Source organism: Tilletiopsis washingtonensis (assembly GCF_003144115.1).
Source record: "Tilletiopsis washingtonensis strain MCA 4186 unplaced genomic scaffold FA09scaffold_25, whole genome shotgun sequence".
NCBI lineage: Eukaryota > Fungi > Basidiomycota > Exobasidiomycetes > Entylomatales > Tilletiopsis > Tilletiopsis washingtonensis.
In genome coordinates, this window is record NW_020312022.1 from 88519 (window position 1) to 104497 (window position 15979).

At 69.8% G+C, this 15979-nt stretch overlaps 4 protein-coding genes across 4 annotated transcripts; 1 reads left to right on the forward strand and 3 right to left on the reverse strand.

The window, feature by feature from the left end:
- Positions 1-917: 917 nt before the first annotated feature.
- Positions 918-7249, reverse strand: FA09DRAFT_332425 (hypothetical protein). Its single transcript, XM_025743450.1, has 14 exons — positions 6668-7249; positions 6179-6601; positions 5201-6118; positions 4995-5144; positions 4097-4939; positions 3776-4042; positions 3553-3721; positions 3286-3497; positions 3074-3232; positions 1969-3020; positions 1848-1918; positions 1361-1793; positions 1158-1306; positions 918-1101 (listed from the first exon to the last, which is right to left on the reverse strand). The coding sequence occupies exons 1-14, from the start codon at positions 7133-7135 to the stop codon at positions 1004-1006; spliced, it is 5412 nt and encodes a 1803-aa protein (XP_025595285.1). The 5' UTR covers positions 7136-7249; the 3' UTR covers positions 918-1003.
- Positions 7250-7415: 166 nt separating this feature from the next.
- FA09DRAFT_156983 (hypothetical protein) lies at positions 7416-8396 on the reverse strand. Its single transcript, XM_025739214.1, has one exon. It carries the CDS (start codon positions 8306-8308, stop codon positions 7727-7729), a length of 582 nt encoding a protein of 193 aa, XP_025595286.1. The 5' UTR covers positions 8309-8396; the 3' UTR covers positions 7416-7726.
- FA09DRAFT_156986 (hypothetical protein) lies at positions 8397-12670 on the reverse strand. Its single transcript, XM_025739215.1, has 2 exons — positions 12316-12670; positions 8397-12243 (listed from the first exon to the last, which is right to left on the reverse strand). The coding sequence occupies exons 1-2, from the start codon at positions 12526-12528 to the stop codon at positions 8485-8487; spliced, it is 3972 nt and encodes a 1323-aa protein (XP_025595287.1). The 5' UTR covers positions 12529-12670; the 3' UTR covers positions 8397-8484.
- Positions 12671-13454: 784 nt separating this feature from the next.
- On the forward strand, positions 13455-15922 carry FA09DRAFT_332427 (hypothetical protein). Its single transcript, XM_025743451.1, has one exon. The coding sequence runs from the start codon at positions 13794-13796 to the stop codon at positions 15813-15815; it is 2022 nt and encodes a 673-aa protein (XP_025595288.1). The 5' UTR covers positions 13455-13793; the 3' UTR covers positions 15816-15922.
- Positions 15923-15979: the final 57 nt, after the last annotated feature.

Below are 15979 nucleotides of genomic sequence, written 5' to 3' on the forward strand. Positions count from 1 at the left end.
AGCAGTCCGGGCGGATGGACGCCGCACACGGCACGGCCGAGGCAGCGGCAGCGGAGCGGACGAGGAGTGCCCGACGGCGGACGGCGCGAGCGGCCGGCGACGACGCGCTGACGTCGGGTACGGACACGCGCCTTGGCGGCACTCGAGGCGGCCGCAGCAGCAGCACAGCGCAGCGGCGGGCGAGCGCAGCGGCGGGCGGCGGGTGCGGCGAAAGAACAACCGAAGGCGGCGGAGAAGCAGCGCCGGGTGCCGGCCGTGCAGCTGGCGCGTGGAGGGTGGAGGAGATGGAGGCAGAAGGCGAGGTGCGAGCGGGCGGCGAGGAACAGGGTGATATGGCGCGCAGGAAGGACGAGCGCGCAGCCCGCGACGCGCGCCGCGCCGCGCCGCGCGCTGCAGCTGCAGCTGCCAGGCGAGGCAGCCGCGGCGCGCCAGAGCGGCAGGCTCACAGGCCGGCACGCAGCCGCAGCACCATGCGACGATCCCTCCATCGCAGCTGCGCAGATCTGGCGCCGCCGTCGTCACCCTCTCGGGCGAGAGGCTCGGGCGAGAGGCTCGGGCGAGAGGTGCTCGCTGTCGCTGCCTCGCTCCCGAAGCAGGTCAGGGACATGACCGACGCCCGGGGCGCGTCACGCGCGCCTCTGTGCCTGAGCGCGGGACCGCAGCTGGGGCGACGCTGACCGAGCCGGGAAGCAAGCGTACCAGAGGCAGATGCAGTTCATCCACCCTGTTCGCCTCCAAGGTCTGCTGCGGCAGCCCTTGCTCTGGTCCCATCGCTGCGATGCTCCACTCGCCGGCGTCTCGAGGGGCGATCGCGGTGCCGCGAATAACACACGCGCAGCACTTCCGCCGCCGCCGCGACGCGTCAAAAGTGCACTCCTCGCGCCGCGCACGTGACTTGGGCCCTCTGGCAGTGGGACAAGGGGCGATGCTGAGATGGATGTGTGAGGGAGGCACGGGTGTAGGATGACACGGGGAGAATGAAAAGGGGGTGTAGAGGGTGCGCTCAGTACGCGTCGGGATCGTCGAGGGCCATCGGCGCCGGGCCGGCGTCGTCTTCGGTGGGGACCTTCGGCGCGGCGGCGCCCTTCTTGGCCTTGGGAGCTGCGAGCGGAGGGAGTCAGCAGGGAGTGGCTACGACATACGCACGCCACACGCACCTCGCTTCTTGGGGCTCGCCTTGGGCGCATCGGGGTCGGCGGGAGGCTTGGGCTTGGCCTTGCGGCCGCGTTTCGCAGGCGCAGCAGACGCGGCACCAGCGGCGCCGTCGTCGTCGTCGCCCGCGGCCTTCTTCGGCTTCGCTCCGAAGCTGTGCAGAACAGTCAGTGTGGCTGCGACACCGGCAGCACCGCAAGCCACTCACAAGTCGTCCTCGTCCTCGTCCAGCGTCCAGACCATGCCCGGCGCAGGCGAGTTGAGGCCGCGGGCCGCCTTCTCCTTGTTCAGGCGGCGCTTGGCGTGCGAGCTGCGCACGGCGTCGGCCTTGTCCTGCGCCTGCTGCGCCTCGTCCTCCTGCTTGCGGCGCAGCATCTGCTCCGCCAGCTCCTCGTCGTCGAGCAGCAGCGACACGATCTCCTGCGGCTTGGCCATGCCCGTCTCCGAGTAGGCCTTGTTGCCCACGACGATGTCCTGCACCTCCTTCTTGTTGCGCGCCATCTTGACGATGCGCTCGTCGATCGTGCCCTTGGTGATGAGGCGGTACACGGTGACCTGCTTCGTCTGGCCGAGGCGGTGCGCGCGGTCCATGGCCTGCGAGTCGTTTGACGGGTTCCAGTCGTGGTCGTAGAAGATAACGGCTGCGCGGAGAGAGGGTCAGTGCTGCAAGCGGGCTGCCACGCAGGCGCACTCACTGTCGGCGGCAGTCAGGTTAATGCCGAGACCACCGGCGCGCGTGGAGAGCAGGAAGATGAACAGCTCGGGCCTGGCACGGCGTCAGCCTCACGCATGCGTACGGACAAGCACAGAACTCACTTCGTCTGCCAGTCGGTCACCATGTCGCGGCGGTCCGAGATCTTCGACGAGCCGTCGAGGCGCAGGTACTTGTACTTGCGGAAGATGAGGTACTCCTCCATGAGGTCGATCATGCGCGTCATCTGGAAGTAGATGAGCACGCGGTGGTCATTGGCCTTCAGCTCGCGCAGCAGCGAGTCGAGCTTCGCGAGCTTGCTCGAGTCGATGATCAGCTTGTTCATCTGCGGCACCTGCATCTCCGTGCCCGGCAGCTGGTCCGCCGGCGACGCGTCGAGCATGCCCTTGGGCGGCAGGCCCGGCAGGCGCTGCTGCACCGCCTCGAGCGCCTCGGGCGACTCGCGCTCGTCGGGCGCGAGACCGAAGAGCAGGCGCGACGCCACCTCATCGCGGCGTAGTCGGTCCTGCGCATCCGTGAAAGGTCCGTCGGAGGCGACCATGCGCGCCGGAGGGGCAACGGCAGTGATGCACAGCGGGCGCGCGCTGCGTCGAGAGAGCACCGAGCTGCTGGTGTAGTCTTGCACGACGGCGTCGAGCGGGAGCAGCTGCGAGGGCGCAGCGCCGGAGTTGCCCGGAACGGGCCGCCGCAGCATGCCCAGCGGGCGCGTCGAGGAGGCTGCGAACTCGTCATCGAAGAGGAAGTCGGCTCGCTCCTTGGTTCGTCGGTCCGCCTCGACGGCCGCAAGCAGGTTCGGCGTGACGCCACCGTGGAACGCGGCCTCGGCATCAGCGCCGTTCATGCCCAGCAGCCGCAGCACTGCAAAGGCCGACTTCGGCAGCTCGAGCGAGCGGTGCACGCTCTCGGTGCGCCAGATGCTGAGCAAGTTGCCCATGTGCTTCGTGTCGAAGCCGGCGCGCGAGTGCTCGCCTGGCACGCTGAGCAGGCCCTCTCGGCAGATCAGCTTGGGCACGTGGACCTCCAGCAGGCTCGTGGTCGAGTCAGGACAGTCCAGCACCTCGCCCTCGCGCGTAAGTGCGCCGGACTGTGCAAAGTGCGCGACTGCCAATGGTGCCTCGACGTCGGCGCGCTCAAAGAGCTCAGGGTGGTTGCAGACCTGGCGCAGGCTGTCAGCAAAGGCGAGAGGAGGCGGCGTGGGGGCATGCTCACCTTGCGGAACTGCATGACCAGGTTCATCAGGCTCTTCATGCCGGCCTCGTCGGTGCTCGTGGCCTTGTCCATCAGCTCGGCGATGGAGACGTGCGAGCGCAGACCGCGGTACAGCGCGCGCTGGCGGGCGCTCATGTCGCACAGGACGTCGATCTCGACCTGAAGCTGGGGTCAGCAGCAGCTCCACGCGTCACGGCAGCTGCGAGCCTCACCTTGTCTCCAAGCTCGCTCTGCACGTTCTTCTTGATGCGGCGCAGCATGAAGGGCTTGAGGATCATGTGCAGACGGCGCAGCTGGTGCTCGTTGAGCGTGCCCTTGTTCTCGCCGCCGGCGTGGCTCTCGATGTCCTTGCTGAACCACTCGCTGAACTCGTCGTGCGAGTCGAAGAGGCTCGGCATGATGAAGTGCAGCAGTGCCCACAGCTCTACAGACTGTGTGTCAGCGTCCCGCTCGCCTGGCTGCACCAGACACTGGCGCACCTTGCATCGAGTTCTGGACAGGCGTGCCCGTGAGCAGCAGGCGGTTGCGGCAGTCGAAGCTCAGAAGCGTCTTCCAGCGGTTGCTGCTCGACGACTTGATCGCCTGCGCCTCGTCGAGGACCATGTACTGCCAGCGCACGCGCTTGAAGTACTTCTCGTCCGAGACGACCTGCGAAGGGCGTGTTCAGCGAGGACAACGCATGACACGCACATGCACACTCACGAGCTGGTAGCTGGTCACGAGCACGTGGAACGGCGCGTCCTTGTGGTAGCTGATCTGCTTCTTGTTCCAGAACTTGCGCAGCAGCGCGCGCTCCTTGACGTTGCCCCAGTAGGGCAGCGCCTTGAGCGACGGCACGAACTTCTCAATCTCCTGCTGCCAGTTGTGCAGCGTCGACGCCGGCGCGATGACGAGGAAGGGGCCCCAGATGTTGTGCACCTCGGCGAGATAGGCCATGAGCGAGATGCTCTGCACCGTCTTGCCCAGACCCTGCGAAAGATCGGTCAGCAAGGACGAGGCAGGCAATGCCGGCACGCCACTCACCATCTCGTCGGCAAGGATGCCGTTGATGCCCTGCTCGTACAGGTTCGCCAGCCAGTTGAGGCCCTTGAGCTGGTAGTCCTTCAGCGAGCACGTGAGCATCTTCGGCTGCTTGAGGTCCATGGCGCCCATCTCGGGGTTGTTGAAGTTCATGTCGTCCGAGTCGAACGCCTTGCCAATGTCGCGCTGCTCGCCGCCGTCGCGGGCGGCAGCACTCGCCTCAGCCTCGCGCTGTGCCTCCGCAGCGCGCTGATCGAAGGCCTGCGCCTTCTGCTTGGCGGCGAGGACGGCCTCTTCGGCGTTGCGCCGGGCATGCGCACGCAGGTTGGACTCGTCGTCATCGTCAAAGTCGAGCTCCTGCAGGTCGCCACCGGCTCCGGCGTCTGCGCCTGCCGGCTGCGGGTTGATGGACGGCGTCGGAGCAGCGGCAGCCTCTGCACTGGCGGGCGCCGGGTCGATGATGCGGTTGCCGCCCGACGTCTCCTCGGACTCTTCCGCCTCGTTCGTCTTGAGCTTGTTGCCGACGAAGTGCGAGTAGAGCTCGGTCTGGGTGATGAGGAAGTTGAGCTTGCGCGCCTGGCGCTTAGCCTCGCGCATCTCCTCCTCCTTCTTGGCGCGGTCGAGGGCCTCCTTCTCGGCGCGGCGCCGCAGCTCCTTCTCCTCCTTCTCGTTGCGCTTCCAGAAGACGAGCATCTCGCGCATCACCTTGCGCGCACGCAGCTGCACGTCCTTGGTCGTGCGCGTGTTGCGCTGCAGGCCGCGACGAGCCTCGCGCTGCGCGACGGAGGACACGCGGCGCCAGTACGCAGCCTTGTTCGCTGAGCTGGCCAGTACGGTGCGGTACACCTGCGGATGCGGCATCAGCACCGCAAACTCGCAATCTCCGACAGGACCTGCTCACCTTCGGCACATCGCGCCGCGAGATCTGCAGCCAGACCTTGCGGTGCGCATCGGCCAGCATCTGCTCGCGCCGCGCATCGATGGGAATGACACCCTCCGCCATGACCTCTGGCTCGTTGCCTGCAGGCGAGCTGGCACGCGAGATTTCGGCCTGAGAGAAGCATAATCAGCAGTTGCGCCGCAAGGATCGACGAGATCGATGCTCACATCAGACTCCTCCTCCTCGAAGACATCCGAATCGCCGGTCTCATTCAACAGCTCCTCGATCTTGCGCTTGCGCAGCTTGTTGGCATCGAGCGCCGACTTGCTCTTGCCTCGGCCCTCACTCTCGGCCATGGACGCTTCGTCCTCGCCGAGCAGCTCTGCGGCAAGCAGGTCCTCGGCCGTGGCAGAGGCGCGGCCTTTGCCCTTGCCCTTGGCAGCCGAGGCCGCAGGGGTGCCTTTGCCTTTGGCGCCCTTGCCCGGCGCAGCGGCGCCAGCAGCTTTGCCCTTGCCCTTAGCTGCAGCAGCAGACGCCGCAGCGGCGCCCTTGGTGTCGCCGACGCTGCCCAGCAGCTCCGCCTCGATCTCGCGCTCGCGTGCCTGCTTGCGCTGCGCCTCACGGCGGCTCTTCTGGCGCGCCTGGCGCTGCTTGAGCTCCTGGCGCTCGCGTGCCTCGACTCGTCGCATGACGGCGGCGTGGCGCATCGCATACGCACGGCTCAGCCGCAGGCCGACCTCGGCCTGCTTCGCCTTCTGCTCGCTCTCGTACGCCTGCTCGATGCAGCGGTAGCGGTCCTGCAGCTCGGCCGCGTAGACAACCATCTCGGGCTGCCAGTGCGGCCGGTTCTCGTCTGCAGAGAGGTCACTGTCCCACCCGGGCATCTCGACGACGGACTTGCGTGGGCGTGACGGCCTGCTCTTGATCTTGAGGCGGCGCTTCGGCGCAGTCCGCGAGCTATCGCCCGCGGTGTCAGGGGTCTCGTCCACAGCCATGCTGTCGTCGGGCTCCTGCATCGGCGGCAGGCGCACAGCCTCCGCCTTGGAAGGCGACGGCGACGCTGAGGCAAGGTGTGAGAGGTCGAAGCGTGCATCTCGCGGCCGCACTGCAGCAGCCGGCGCAGGCTCCGGCGAGTACTCCATCTGCTGAGGGTCGTTCAAGTGAGCGCTGTGGCCAAGGCGAGCGCCGCACTCAGCTAGGCTCACCCGTCGAGGCGGTCGCGGCGGGCCGTCGTCCAGCAGATGCGAGAGACCAGTGGGCGGCGCAGGGCGCGGCGCATCGTCGAGGAGGTGCGAGATCGAGGCCCGCGCCGCACCTGCGCCCTGCTCCGTCGGCTCGTAGCTGGGCTTGATGTTCGGCGGCGATGCACGGCCTCCATACGACGGACGCGGCAGAGCATGGCCACGCACCGGGTCGAAGCGTGCGCTGCTGCTGGCGTGCACGGGCGAAGGGCTGCGAGGCGCTGCCGACGCCGGCCCGCCGAGCAGCGACATGATGCTCATCGACGGCTTCGACGGCGCTGCCGGCTCGTCGTCTTCCTGGCGCCGCGGTGCTGGCTCGGGCGAGCCGGAATAGTCGCGGTAGCTGGGCCGCGGTGCAGGCTGCTGGTACGACGGCTGCACGGCGCTCTGCAAGGGTGTGGCAGAGAGGTCGGTCGCTGCATCGCCGTCTGTCGCACGACTGGCTGCACTCACCGAATGCCGGTGTGCACGCTCGCTGCCGCCCGCATCAATGCGCTCGCGGCTGCGCTCGCCCATGCCCTCGCCGGCCCACTCGGCGCGCTCGTGCGGGTGCGCGGCCATGCGGCGGCGCTGCTCCGCCTCCCAGGCGCCGTTGGTGGGCATGGGTGCCTCGTAGCCGCGAGCTGCGTCGGGCGCCCGGCGGGCGAGACGCTCGTCGTCGTAGTGCGGCTCGTGCGCGGCCGGGTGGTAGGCGGCACGCAGCGGGCGGTGGAGCGCCGCCGACGAGCCGGCGTCGTCAGCCTCGCCGGCGTAGCGCGACGGCGGCACAAAGGCGCCGTGCGCCGAGCTGCTGCCCGGCGGGTAGTGCGGCGGCGGGGCCATGCTGGCGCCGCCACTGCCGCTGCCGCTGGGACCTGCGGCGTCGGCGTAGCGGTGGCGCTGCGACGGGTGCGCGCTGCGCGGACTGCGGCGCTCGGCCATCGGGCGGCAGGCGCTGGGATGGAGAGCGGGGGACACGCGGTGCGGCGCCTCGGCGGGGGGACGGGATGGTGGAGAGGGGCGGCAGTGCCGGCGGCGCGGGCGACGGCTGGCGATTGCCGCGCTGGCGGCGGGCAGCAGCAGCAGCCAGCAGCAGCGATGCCGCGATGCAGCAGCGCGAGTCGTTCCGGGCCTGAGCCGGGAGGGGCCTCGGCGGCGCGGCGGCGTCGCGCGCCGCGGCGGCGGCCGGCGCTCTCAACGCGCGAAGGACGCCGCCATCCCGCTCACGTCTTCTTGTGCGCGGCGCAGGGGCAGCAGCGCGCGTGACGCACCCGCAGCGGCAGACGATGCAGCGCCGAGCCTGCCTCTGCTCGCAACCCTCGAGCCTCCCGCTGCGCAAATCGCCACGTCTGCTGCCACGCGCCGCCCGCGCCGCCGCGCCGTGCGTGCGGACGCGGCCAAATAAGCGCGAAGGATGGCTGCGGCGCTGCGGGGCGCCTGGGAGCACCCCTGAGAGGGCGGAGCAGGCCAGCATGCCTCAAATGAGCCCTCACTCGCATACAGAGTGCAGGCTGTGCCCATGTGTGCGCCTTTTCAGGAGCACCGGCCTGCAGATCTGGCAGCGGAGGGGCACGATGGGCCTCCTGGGCAGCCGGCCGTCGACGTTGACCTCTGCCGTGCGCCGCGTCGGCTTCGGATGCCGCAGCGCGCTGCTGCGCGTACGAGGCGTGACGCGCGCGCGGCGTGGCAGCAGCAGCCAGCCGCGAGAGGCGATGAGCTGGCTGGTGCTGCCGCAGCAGGCGGTGCACCGCGCCTTGTCTCGGCGTCCAACTGCGCTGCGTGCAAGTGTGGAACGCAGCTTGCACATCCGAAGTCCAGCAAGTAAGAGGGGCTGCTCAGGGCAGGGAGCAGGGGCACAGGCGTGCGCACGTCCCTCCCGCCAGCACGCACCGGCTGCGACTCGACTGCTTCCTTTTCGCAGGCTGCATGCTGCTCTGAGCGCGGCAGCCGAGGCCACGGCGATCGCGCCGCCCCGCAGCCGGCGGCGCCGTGATTTGACAGCAGGGGGCAACGATGCGCGATGGCGGATGCTGGCGACTGCGGCGCAGGATGGCGGTCCTGCACCCGCCTCCACGTGCTTCGCTCAGAGGGCACGACTTTCAGGCTTGGCGTCATGGCCGCCGCAGCTCTGCCACGAACCACGCTCAGCAGCGCCACGCCGAGGCGTCGACACAGCACATCAACTTGGCGTAAAGAGGGTGTATCAAGATGCTACAGGGTCGGAACTACTAGTGCTACAGGTGGCTGTGGCCAGAGAGGATACAAGAGACGGACCGGATGGCCAGGCGCCCTCAGGCGGCGCTGGCGAGGCCGAGCGCGCCGAGGCGGCTCGGCGTGTAGCTGAACGCCGCCTCGTCGTCGGCGCCGGCGGTGCCGTGGCGCTGGTACGAGCGGCTGCCGGCGACGCTGGGCGAGTGGGCGCCGATGGTCGACGACGGCGTCGGGCTGGCGTAGCTGAAGCTGCCGCCGGCGCGCGAGAAGTACGTCGACGGCGGGCGCGGCGAGGAGAGCGGGCGCGAGGAGGAGGAGGGGCGCGAGGGCGGCGCGGCGAAGAACGACGGCGACGAGGCGTCGGCGGCGACGGGCAGCACACCGCCGCCCGTCATGCGCCGGCTAGATGCTGCAGAGGGGCCGTGGGCGCTGCTCGAGGCGAGCGAGCCGTGCGACGTCGAGCCGGACGACAATGTCATGCTGCTGCTGGCCGTCATGCCGAATGCGTGCTGGTGCACCGGCGCCGACGACGGCAGCTGCGCGCCGTCGAGCACCGAGCTCGTTGCCGTCAAGCTCAGCGGGCGGAACTTGGGCCGGCTGGCGATATTGACTGCCGGCAAGTCGGCAACCGGGCTGCCGAGGCGCGACACGCTGCTGGCGTGGTGTGCCGGCGCGGGCATGGCGATGCCACTGGCCTCCTTGTTGACAGTCGCCGGAGTGACTGTCGCGGCAGAGGAGCTTGCGGCAATCGGGTCGATGGGCGTGAGCGGCGGCGTGAGCGGCGCAATGATGCCCGTGCCGAGCTTGCCGTTGACCTCGACGGTCAGGTTGCTAGGCTTCTTGAGCGCATGGCTCGCGGGCGACGAGATGGCGGCGGCGCGCTCGAGCGGACGGACGGTGGCACTGCTGATCGTGGCCGCTCCGTCGTACTGCGAGCGCTGCAGCTTGCTCTGCATCTCCTGGCTTGCCTGTCGGCTAGCAGCCCGTGCGATGTTCTCCTGCACGCTGCGCAGCAGACGAGCACGCTGGTCGAGCGCCTCCTCGTGGTTCTCGCCCATCGCCTCGGTGCCGCCCGTCATGCACGAGCTCGTGATGCTGATCGTGTCGGCGCGGTCGGAGCGCGGGCTGGCGAAGCTCTCGCGGGCCGTACTGCGGCGGCTGTTGCTCGCCCACGACGAGCGTGCATTGTCGACGCGAGGCGAGAGCGTCGCAAAGGCGAGGCGCGGAGAAGCGCGCGGCGACGTTGTTGCCATCGGTGCTGCGGCGAAGCGCTGCTCGAACGACTCGAGCGGGCTCATGCGCGCGGCGCTCGGGTGCTCGGCTGACAGGCGGGCGTCGAGGTGGTCCTGCGAGATGTGCGCGGTGCGAGCGGCCGCACTGGCCGCAGTCGCCATGACGCTGGGCGTCGAGCCGGCCCAGCGGGCAGACTGCATGATTGGCGAGGCAATCGAAGCGCTGTCCAGGCGCGCGTGCGGGGCGGCATCGAGCGACGGCTGCTGGCGGTGGTGCTGCGAGTGCGTGTAGTGCGAGGACGAGGCGGCAGAGGCCACGGAGGCGCGCGGTGCCTGCACTGCGGCGCCGCTGCAGTCGCTCAGGCCCAGGCCGAGCCCGAAGCTAGCTGCGCTGCTGCGCCGGCCGGCCTCTTGGTTCAAGGGGCTGCACAGCGTCACCGTCGGCAGGAAGCTGGCGTGCTGGGCCTGCTCGCGCTGCTGCATCTGGTTCACCGAGGCGCGCACCTCGTCGCGCACGCCGAGACGCGCGTGGCCGGGCGAGTCGAGCGTCGAGACGGCCCACTGCTCGGTCTGGAACGGACTGCTGTGCGCCGGAGAGGCGGCGAGGCACGGCGAGGCGATCGGACTGCCCTGGTAGTCGACAGAAGCGCCCGAGAACATGCTGTTGCGAGCGCTGCCAGGCGCATTCGGGCCGCGGCCACGCGTCAGACGAGCTCGCAAGCTGCTGGCAAAGCTCTGCTTCGGGCCTGGGAAGGCACCCGAGCCTAGCTCGTTGAAGATCGGGCTAGCGTTGCCGGCAAAGCTATGGCGCTCCACGCGATCGCCCACGGGGGCTGCCAGGCCCTGCTCACTGCCGAGCTTGTCCGGGAAGACGGCGCGGTGATACGGCGTCATGAAGGGCACGACGGACGGCGTGGCGCTCGGGCGCGGCGCGCTGACCTTGGAGGCCTGCTGGGCTGGCACCGACTCCGGCTCGTCCTCGAGAATCAGAGGCAGCGGCTTGCGGATCATATCGAGCGAGTTGCTCGTCTCGCCGGAGCGGACAGACATCTGCGCAGGCATGCGGCGCGGGGCGGCTGCGCCTTGTGCCTTGATCAGCGCCGGACCCTTGTTGGCGCGTGTGACGACGGCCTGGTCGAGGTCGCCCTCGAGGTCGAGATCATCGCTCGACTTTGCCGACTGCATGTCAAGCGAGTGCGTCGAGCTCGGTGCGGTGCCGCTCGAGGCGCTGCCGAACGAAGTGGCGCCCGTCGTGTCCATGCTGGGGCGCGAGCAGTCGCCAGAAGTGCTTCCCGCGGCAGAGCTGTCCGAGGTCGAGCGAGGTACCGTGGCGCTCAAGGCGGCGCGAATCGAGCCGGACGAGCCCGAGGCCGCAAGCTTGCTGCTTGAGTCGGCCGTGTTGCCTGCCCAGAACGAGGTGCGGGCCTCTGAGAACAAGTTTGCACCGAAGGCCAGGCTCGACTTGCTGCTGCTGCTCTTGCCGAAGCCGAGGCTGAGCGGGCGGAAGCCGCCGGGCACGTTGGGACCAGCCGTCGATGCCGAGGTGTCCGCTGCGGGCGTCGGCGCAGCAGCTGTGGCTGAGAAGGGCAGCGAGAAGCTCATGTGCTGCTGCGCCTGGCGCGACACGGAAGAGGCACCGGCAGGCATCGGTGGCATCGAGCCGAGTCCGTCGCGCGGACGGAAGGTGTCTGACTCGCCGGCAGACATGTAGACGCTCGAGCCGAAGCTCGGTGCTGTGCCGACCATGGAGCGGTTGCTCATCGAGAGCGACGGCCGTGGGTCGCCAGCGGTGCGTGAGCGAACGTCGGCTGCCGGCTCGAGGCTGCTGAGTGTGGTCCGGCTGGCAAGCTTGGGCGGGTTCGGCAGGCGCTGCGACGGCGGCAGGCTTGTTGGCGCCTCGAAGACGCCGGTCACCTGCTGGAACACGGCGCTGGTGCGGCTGCGTGGCAGATTGGAGCCGCTGGTGGTGCTGCTGCTGGCAGTGACCGACTTGCGAGACTTTCCAGCCTCGAGGTCCGGCGACGTGCGGCCGACACGGCCCTCGAAGGCGCTCTGGAGCGTGCTGGTGAGCCACATGGAGCGCTCGATCTCGAAGTCCAGCTCGTCCTCGAGCGCCTTGCCGCGCGCCGGCGACTGGCCGCTGCGCCCGCCCTCGAGGTCAAGGTCGAGATCGAGCACCGGTGTGAAGCTCGCGCCTTCAGAGCTGTTTGGGCGCACGCCTGCCTTTGAGCTGCCGGGCACGGGCAGCGAGGGCAGGTCGCCGAGCGAGCGCAGCAGCATGCTGGGCACGGCCACGCGGCTCACACGCGCCGAGCGCAGATGTGACGGAACCTCGCCGGCGAAGCCGTCGGGGCCGACCTTGGACTGGGCCAGGTGTGGCAGCGACGGCAGTGCTGGCGGCTGTTCGTGCATCAAAGGCCGTTGCGGCCGGCCGATCGAGTCTGATCTCCGCCGCGTGCCGTCGGAGGAGCTGCTCGGCATCGGGCCGGAGCTGGAGCTGCTGGCCGACATGCTGCTGCTCGGGTGCATCGGGCCCCACGAGGACGAGATGGCCGGCCCCACGGATGGGCCCAGCGGGCGCACGCCGCGCGACGCCAGGGCGCTGCGCTCCGCCTCGCTCATCGTGCGCACGTCGCGGCCCTCGACGGCGTGCTGCGGTGCGAAGCGCAGCGTCGGTGCGCTGACCTTGAGCGGTGCGCGGCTCTTCTGCGACGCGTTGCGCGCTTGCCGGAAGTGGTATACAACGTAGCCGCCGACACCAAGTGCAATGACGAGCGCGATGATGCCGACAACAAGCACGGCCATCGACGTCGCCGAGGGCGCTGCAACCGCAGCCGCGGCGCCAGCTGCGGCCTGTCGCCGAGCAAGCGTTGGTGCTGTTTGAGACGCCATGGCGTCGTGTGGAGTCGTGTGGCGAGTCGAAGTGAGCGTCGGTGTGTCAGTGTCGGTCGAGAAGGAGCGTCAAGGGGGCAGGTAAAGGAGAGTGAGAAGCCGTGGAAGCAGAGAGCGAGACCGGAGCGGAGAGAGAGAAGGGATCGGGAGATGGATGTGGTGGTCAGGAAAGCATGCTCGGCGTCGAGGATCGGTACGGAGTGCAGCGAGCAAGAGACCCTGGCCTGCCTGGTTCTAGCGCAGCATGCGTGCTGCCCGTGCAGGCACAGCGGGCTGGACGTGAATTAGGACGTCGGGTACGGCGAGCACGGCTGATCCTTGGCGGCGACGCAGCCGAGCTGCCTGCCGGCCAGCGAGCAGGGGCTCTCACGGCATGGCGGCAGCGAGGCCGTTGGGCGAGGATGGCGCGCCGGCAGCGAAGGCAGGCGCAGACAGCCGCGCAGCGGCAGAGGATCTGACCTCGACGCCAAGCGCTGTCGCACTTTGCACTGCCGATCTGAAGGCCGTGCCGGGCGGAGCGACGTCAGTGCCGCATGCACGGGGTGCCGAGAGGCGGCGGCTGCGCTGCGCGTGCGTTGCGTGGAGGACGATGCGTGACGGCGCCTGCGCTCAGCAGCACCTGTCTCATGCTGGACGTAGCGCAGAGCGGCCTGCACGCCCACGCAGGGAGCTGCACTGCCGCTGCCGAGAGCACCTCGCACCCTCAGCGGCGGCGGGCGGCGGGCGCAGCGACGGGCATGGAGGCGGGAGCTGGCGGCGCCAACGGAGCAGCCGGAATCGCCCCTTGCAGGCGTGCGCGCGCCCCAGACGAGGGCGCGTGGGAGCAGATCTGGCTTGCACGTGATGCGATGCACGGCGCGCCCGCGCGCCGCACAGGGCTGTCTCCGCCCACCGCGGCTGCTGCTCTGCCGCGCGCGCCGCCGTCCGCCCTCCCGCCGCTGCCCCGCTCGCCTCAGCCTCGCCTCGCCTGCCCGTCCAAGTCTCGGCCGGCTGTGGTCCTACTCGCCTTGCCGTCCGTGCGCACATCGCCGCCCTTGCCCTCGCTCATCGGGCCTCACCCCTTCTCGCCTCTCCGCACCATCTCGGCGCAGGCGGCGCGAGCGCAGCGGCGTACGCCGGCGCGCCGCACGCTCATCTCGCGCGCCGCCGACTGCACCCGCTCGCGGCAAGAGCGAGGCAGCAGCAGCCGCAGCCGGCCTTGCCTCGAGCGCAGCTTGCCTCCGCTGGCTGCTTGAGGCGGGCGGCTAGCGAGCACGCAGCGGCGCATGCTGGCCACGTCGCCGCCGTCGGCCGCCTCTTCGTCGGCCGCGCCCGCGCCGCCAGACACAACCGGCAGCGCGCATGGCCAAGGCCCGGCACTGAAGCTGCCGCTGCTGCAGCCGCAGGGCGCCGGCATGGCAGAGGCGCACGCGGGACCTTCGTCGCTGCTGGCACCCGCGACCGATGCCAGCTCGCTCGACACGCCGCCGCCGCGGCTGCCGCCTGCGCCGCGCTCCGTCGCCGAGCGCGTCGAGGCGGCGCTGCGGCGCGACCATGCCGCCGTGCTGCGGCCCGACTACTCGACGCCCTTCCGCTCGGCGCGGGATGTCGTCGCCCGCCTGCTGCCGTACCATGTGTATGCGGTGCCGGACGCCGACATTGCCTGGGCGCTTAGTGCGCCCGATGTAGACGCCGCCGGTCCGTCCTCTGCTAGCACCAGTGCTCCGAAGCGCCGCCGCACCTCGCCGCCGCGCGCAGATCCAGCAGTGATCTTTCCCGACGCACGCATCTCCGACCTGCATTCGCGGCACACGGCCATGCGGGCCCGGGCGCTGCAGCTGCGCGCACGCCTGACGGGCGGCGCCGAGCATGCGCTGTGGGCGCAGGAGAGCGTGCTGCAGCTCTCGCGGCAGGCGTACGATGCCGAGAAGGAGGTCCTCACGGCCGATCAGGAGGTTCTGCGTGCCACGCGCGAGCAAGGGCGCATCGCGGGCCTCAACTCGCGAGAGATCGACCGCGCCGCCGCCAATGCCCGACGGCAGCTGCTGCGCGAGGGCCTCATGGCCGGTGCAGGTGCTGTCAGCAGCGACGAAGAGGCCGATGACGACGACGACAAGGCAGAGATGGACAAACAAAAGGAGGAGGTCGCGGAGAAGAAGCGGGCCGACGAGCTGCAGGCGAGGAGAGATCGGCGAAAACGCGAGAAGGAAGAGGCAGCCAGGCGCGAGAGTGCTGGGCCGGTCAAGCAGGAGGCAGACGTAGGCGACGAAGACACGGAGAAGGCGAAGCGTCCACGCAAGCGCAAGAGCGAAGCAGTGAGCGCGTCGCCTGCCCCGTCGCCTGCTAGCGCGATGACGCCTGGCGCTGGTTCGTCGATGCAGACCAGGCCAGCACGCCTGCCTGCTGCTTCACCGACGCCGGTCGGCGAAGCGCCCCAGCTAATGCGGCCGCCTGCCAAACGCCCGTCGATCTCGCAGGCGAACAGGCCGGCAAGCACGCAGTCTCTGTCGCAGAGCGTCAACGGCAGCGCACCTGGTCCTGGTTTGTCTGCGCCTGGGCCATCAACAGCGCCAAGACCTCCAGCACAAGCCCAGCCGTCCGGCTCTCGGCCAGGCGCAGGCTCGCCGCCAATACCAGGGGTGCCTCGACCAGCAGCTTCGCCCGTCGTCGCGCGCGCTCCTTCAACACCAACTGGAGGCCCTTCAACTGGCGCGCCGCCAGCACCAGCCGGGCCCATGACGCTGCCAACGCATCCTATACCTCTGATCCTGCCGCTCTCCGCGCTGCAGGCGCTGCTGGCGCTCTCCATCCGCGCCGTGCCTGCGCCGCACCTCGAGCCGGCCGTCGCAGCGCAGCGTGCAGCTGCTGCCTCAGGCACGCCGGTGCCAACAGCGCACACGACGGCACCGCGCCCGCCGCCGGCGCAGCAGGACGACGCCGTGCTGCTCATGGGCGTCACCGAGGGCGCGGCGGGGCAGGGCCAGATGCTGCATCTCAGCGTGCTGCTCGCCAAGCTCTCGCCGCCGCAGCTGCAGGGCCTGGCGAACCTGATGAAGAACCACAGCGCCGCCGCTGCCGCACAGGCCGCCGCGCAGCCGTCTTCGTCGGCCGCAGGAGCAGCCAGAAGCCCCCCTGCTGCTGGCGTCGCCTCAGCTGGCGGGGCCGCAGCGGCAGCGGCCTCGGTTGCTCGCGCGACCAATGGCCAGCCACCCGGCTTGCCCTCGGCTCCCAGCTCTGCTCGCACTCCAGCTGCTGGTCCAGCCGCATCCACAGCGCCCGCTCCCACGAATCCATCCGCGCCCAAGTGAGGCCATACTTCTCTGTAGTCTCTCGTAATCCAGGCCGCCCTGTCACAGCTTCATCAATCACTGCGTGTTCCCTTGCTGCTGCACCTGGGAGCGTGCGTTCACGAGGTGGCAGTCCTTGGCGCTACCACGTTCCAGCGCACGCGCAAGCTCTTCCCTTGTCATGT

Bases quoted from the DNA above. Each gene is read 5' to 3' on its own strand.
- FA09DRAFT_156983 (XM_025739214.1), bottom strand. From the start codon at position 8,308: ATGACGCCAAGCCTGAAAGTCGTGCCCTCTGAGCGAAGCACGTGGAGG.
- FA09DRAFT_332425 (XM_025743450.1), bottom strand. From the start codon at position 7,135: ATGGCCGAGCGCCGCAGTCCGCGCAGCGCGCACCCGTCGCAGCGCCAC. The intron at 4,043-4,096 runs GTGAGTGGCGTG...GATCTTTCGCAG, and splicing joins GCATCCTTGCCGACGAGATG to GGTCTGGGCAAGACGGTGCA. The intron at 1,102-1,157 runs GTGCGTGTGGCG...CTCCGCTCGCAG, and splicing joins GGCGAGCCCCAAGAAGCGAG to CTCCCAAGGCCAAGAAGGGC.
- FA09DRAFT_156986 (XM_025739215.1), bottom strand. From the start codon at position 12,528: ATGGCGTCTCAAACAGCACCAACGCTTGCTCGGCGACAGGCCGCAGCT. The intron at 12,244-12,315 runs GCACCGACGCTG...AGCGAGGCGGAG, and splicing joins GCGCACCGCTCAAGGTCAGC to CGCAGCGCCCTGGCGTCGCG.
- FA09DRAFT_332427 (XM_025743451.1), top strand. From the start codon at position 13,794: ATGCTGGCCACGTCGCCGCCGTCGGCCGCCTCTTCGTCGGCCGCGCCC.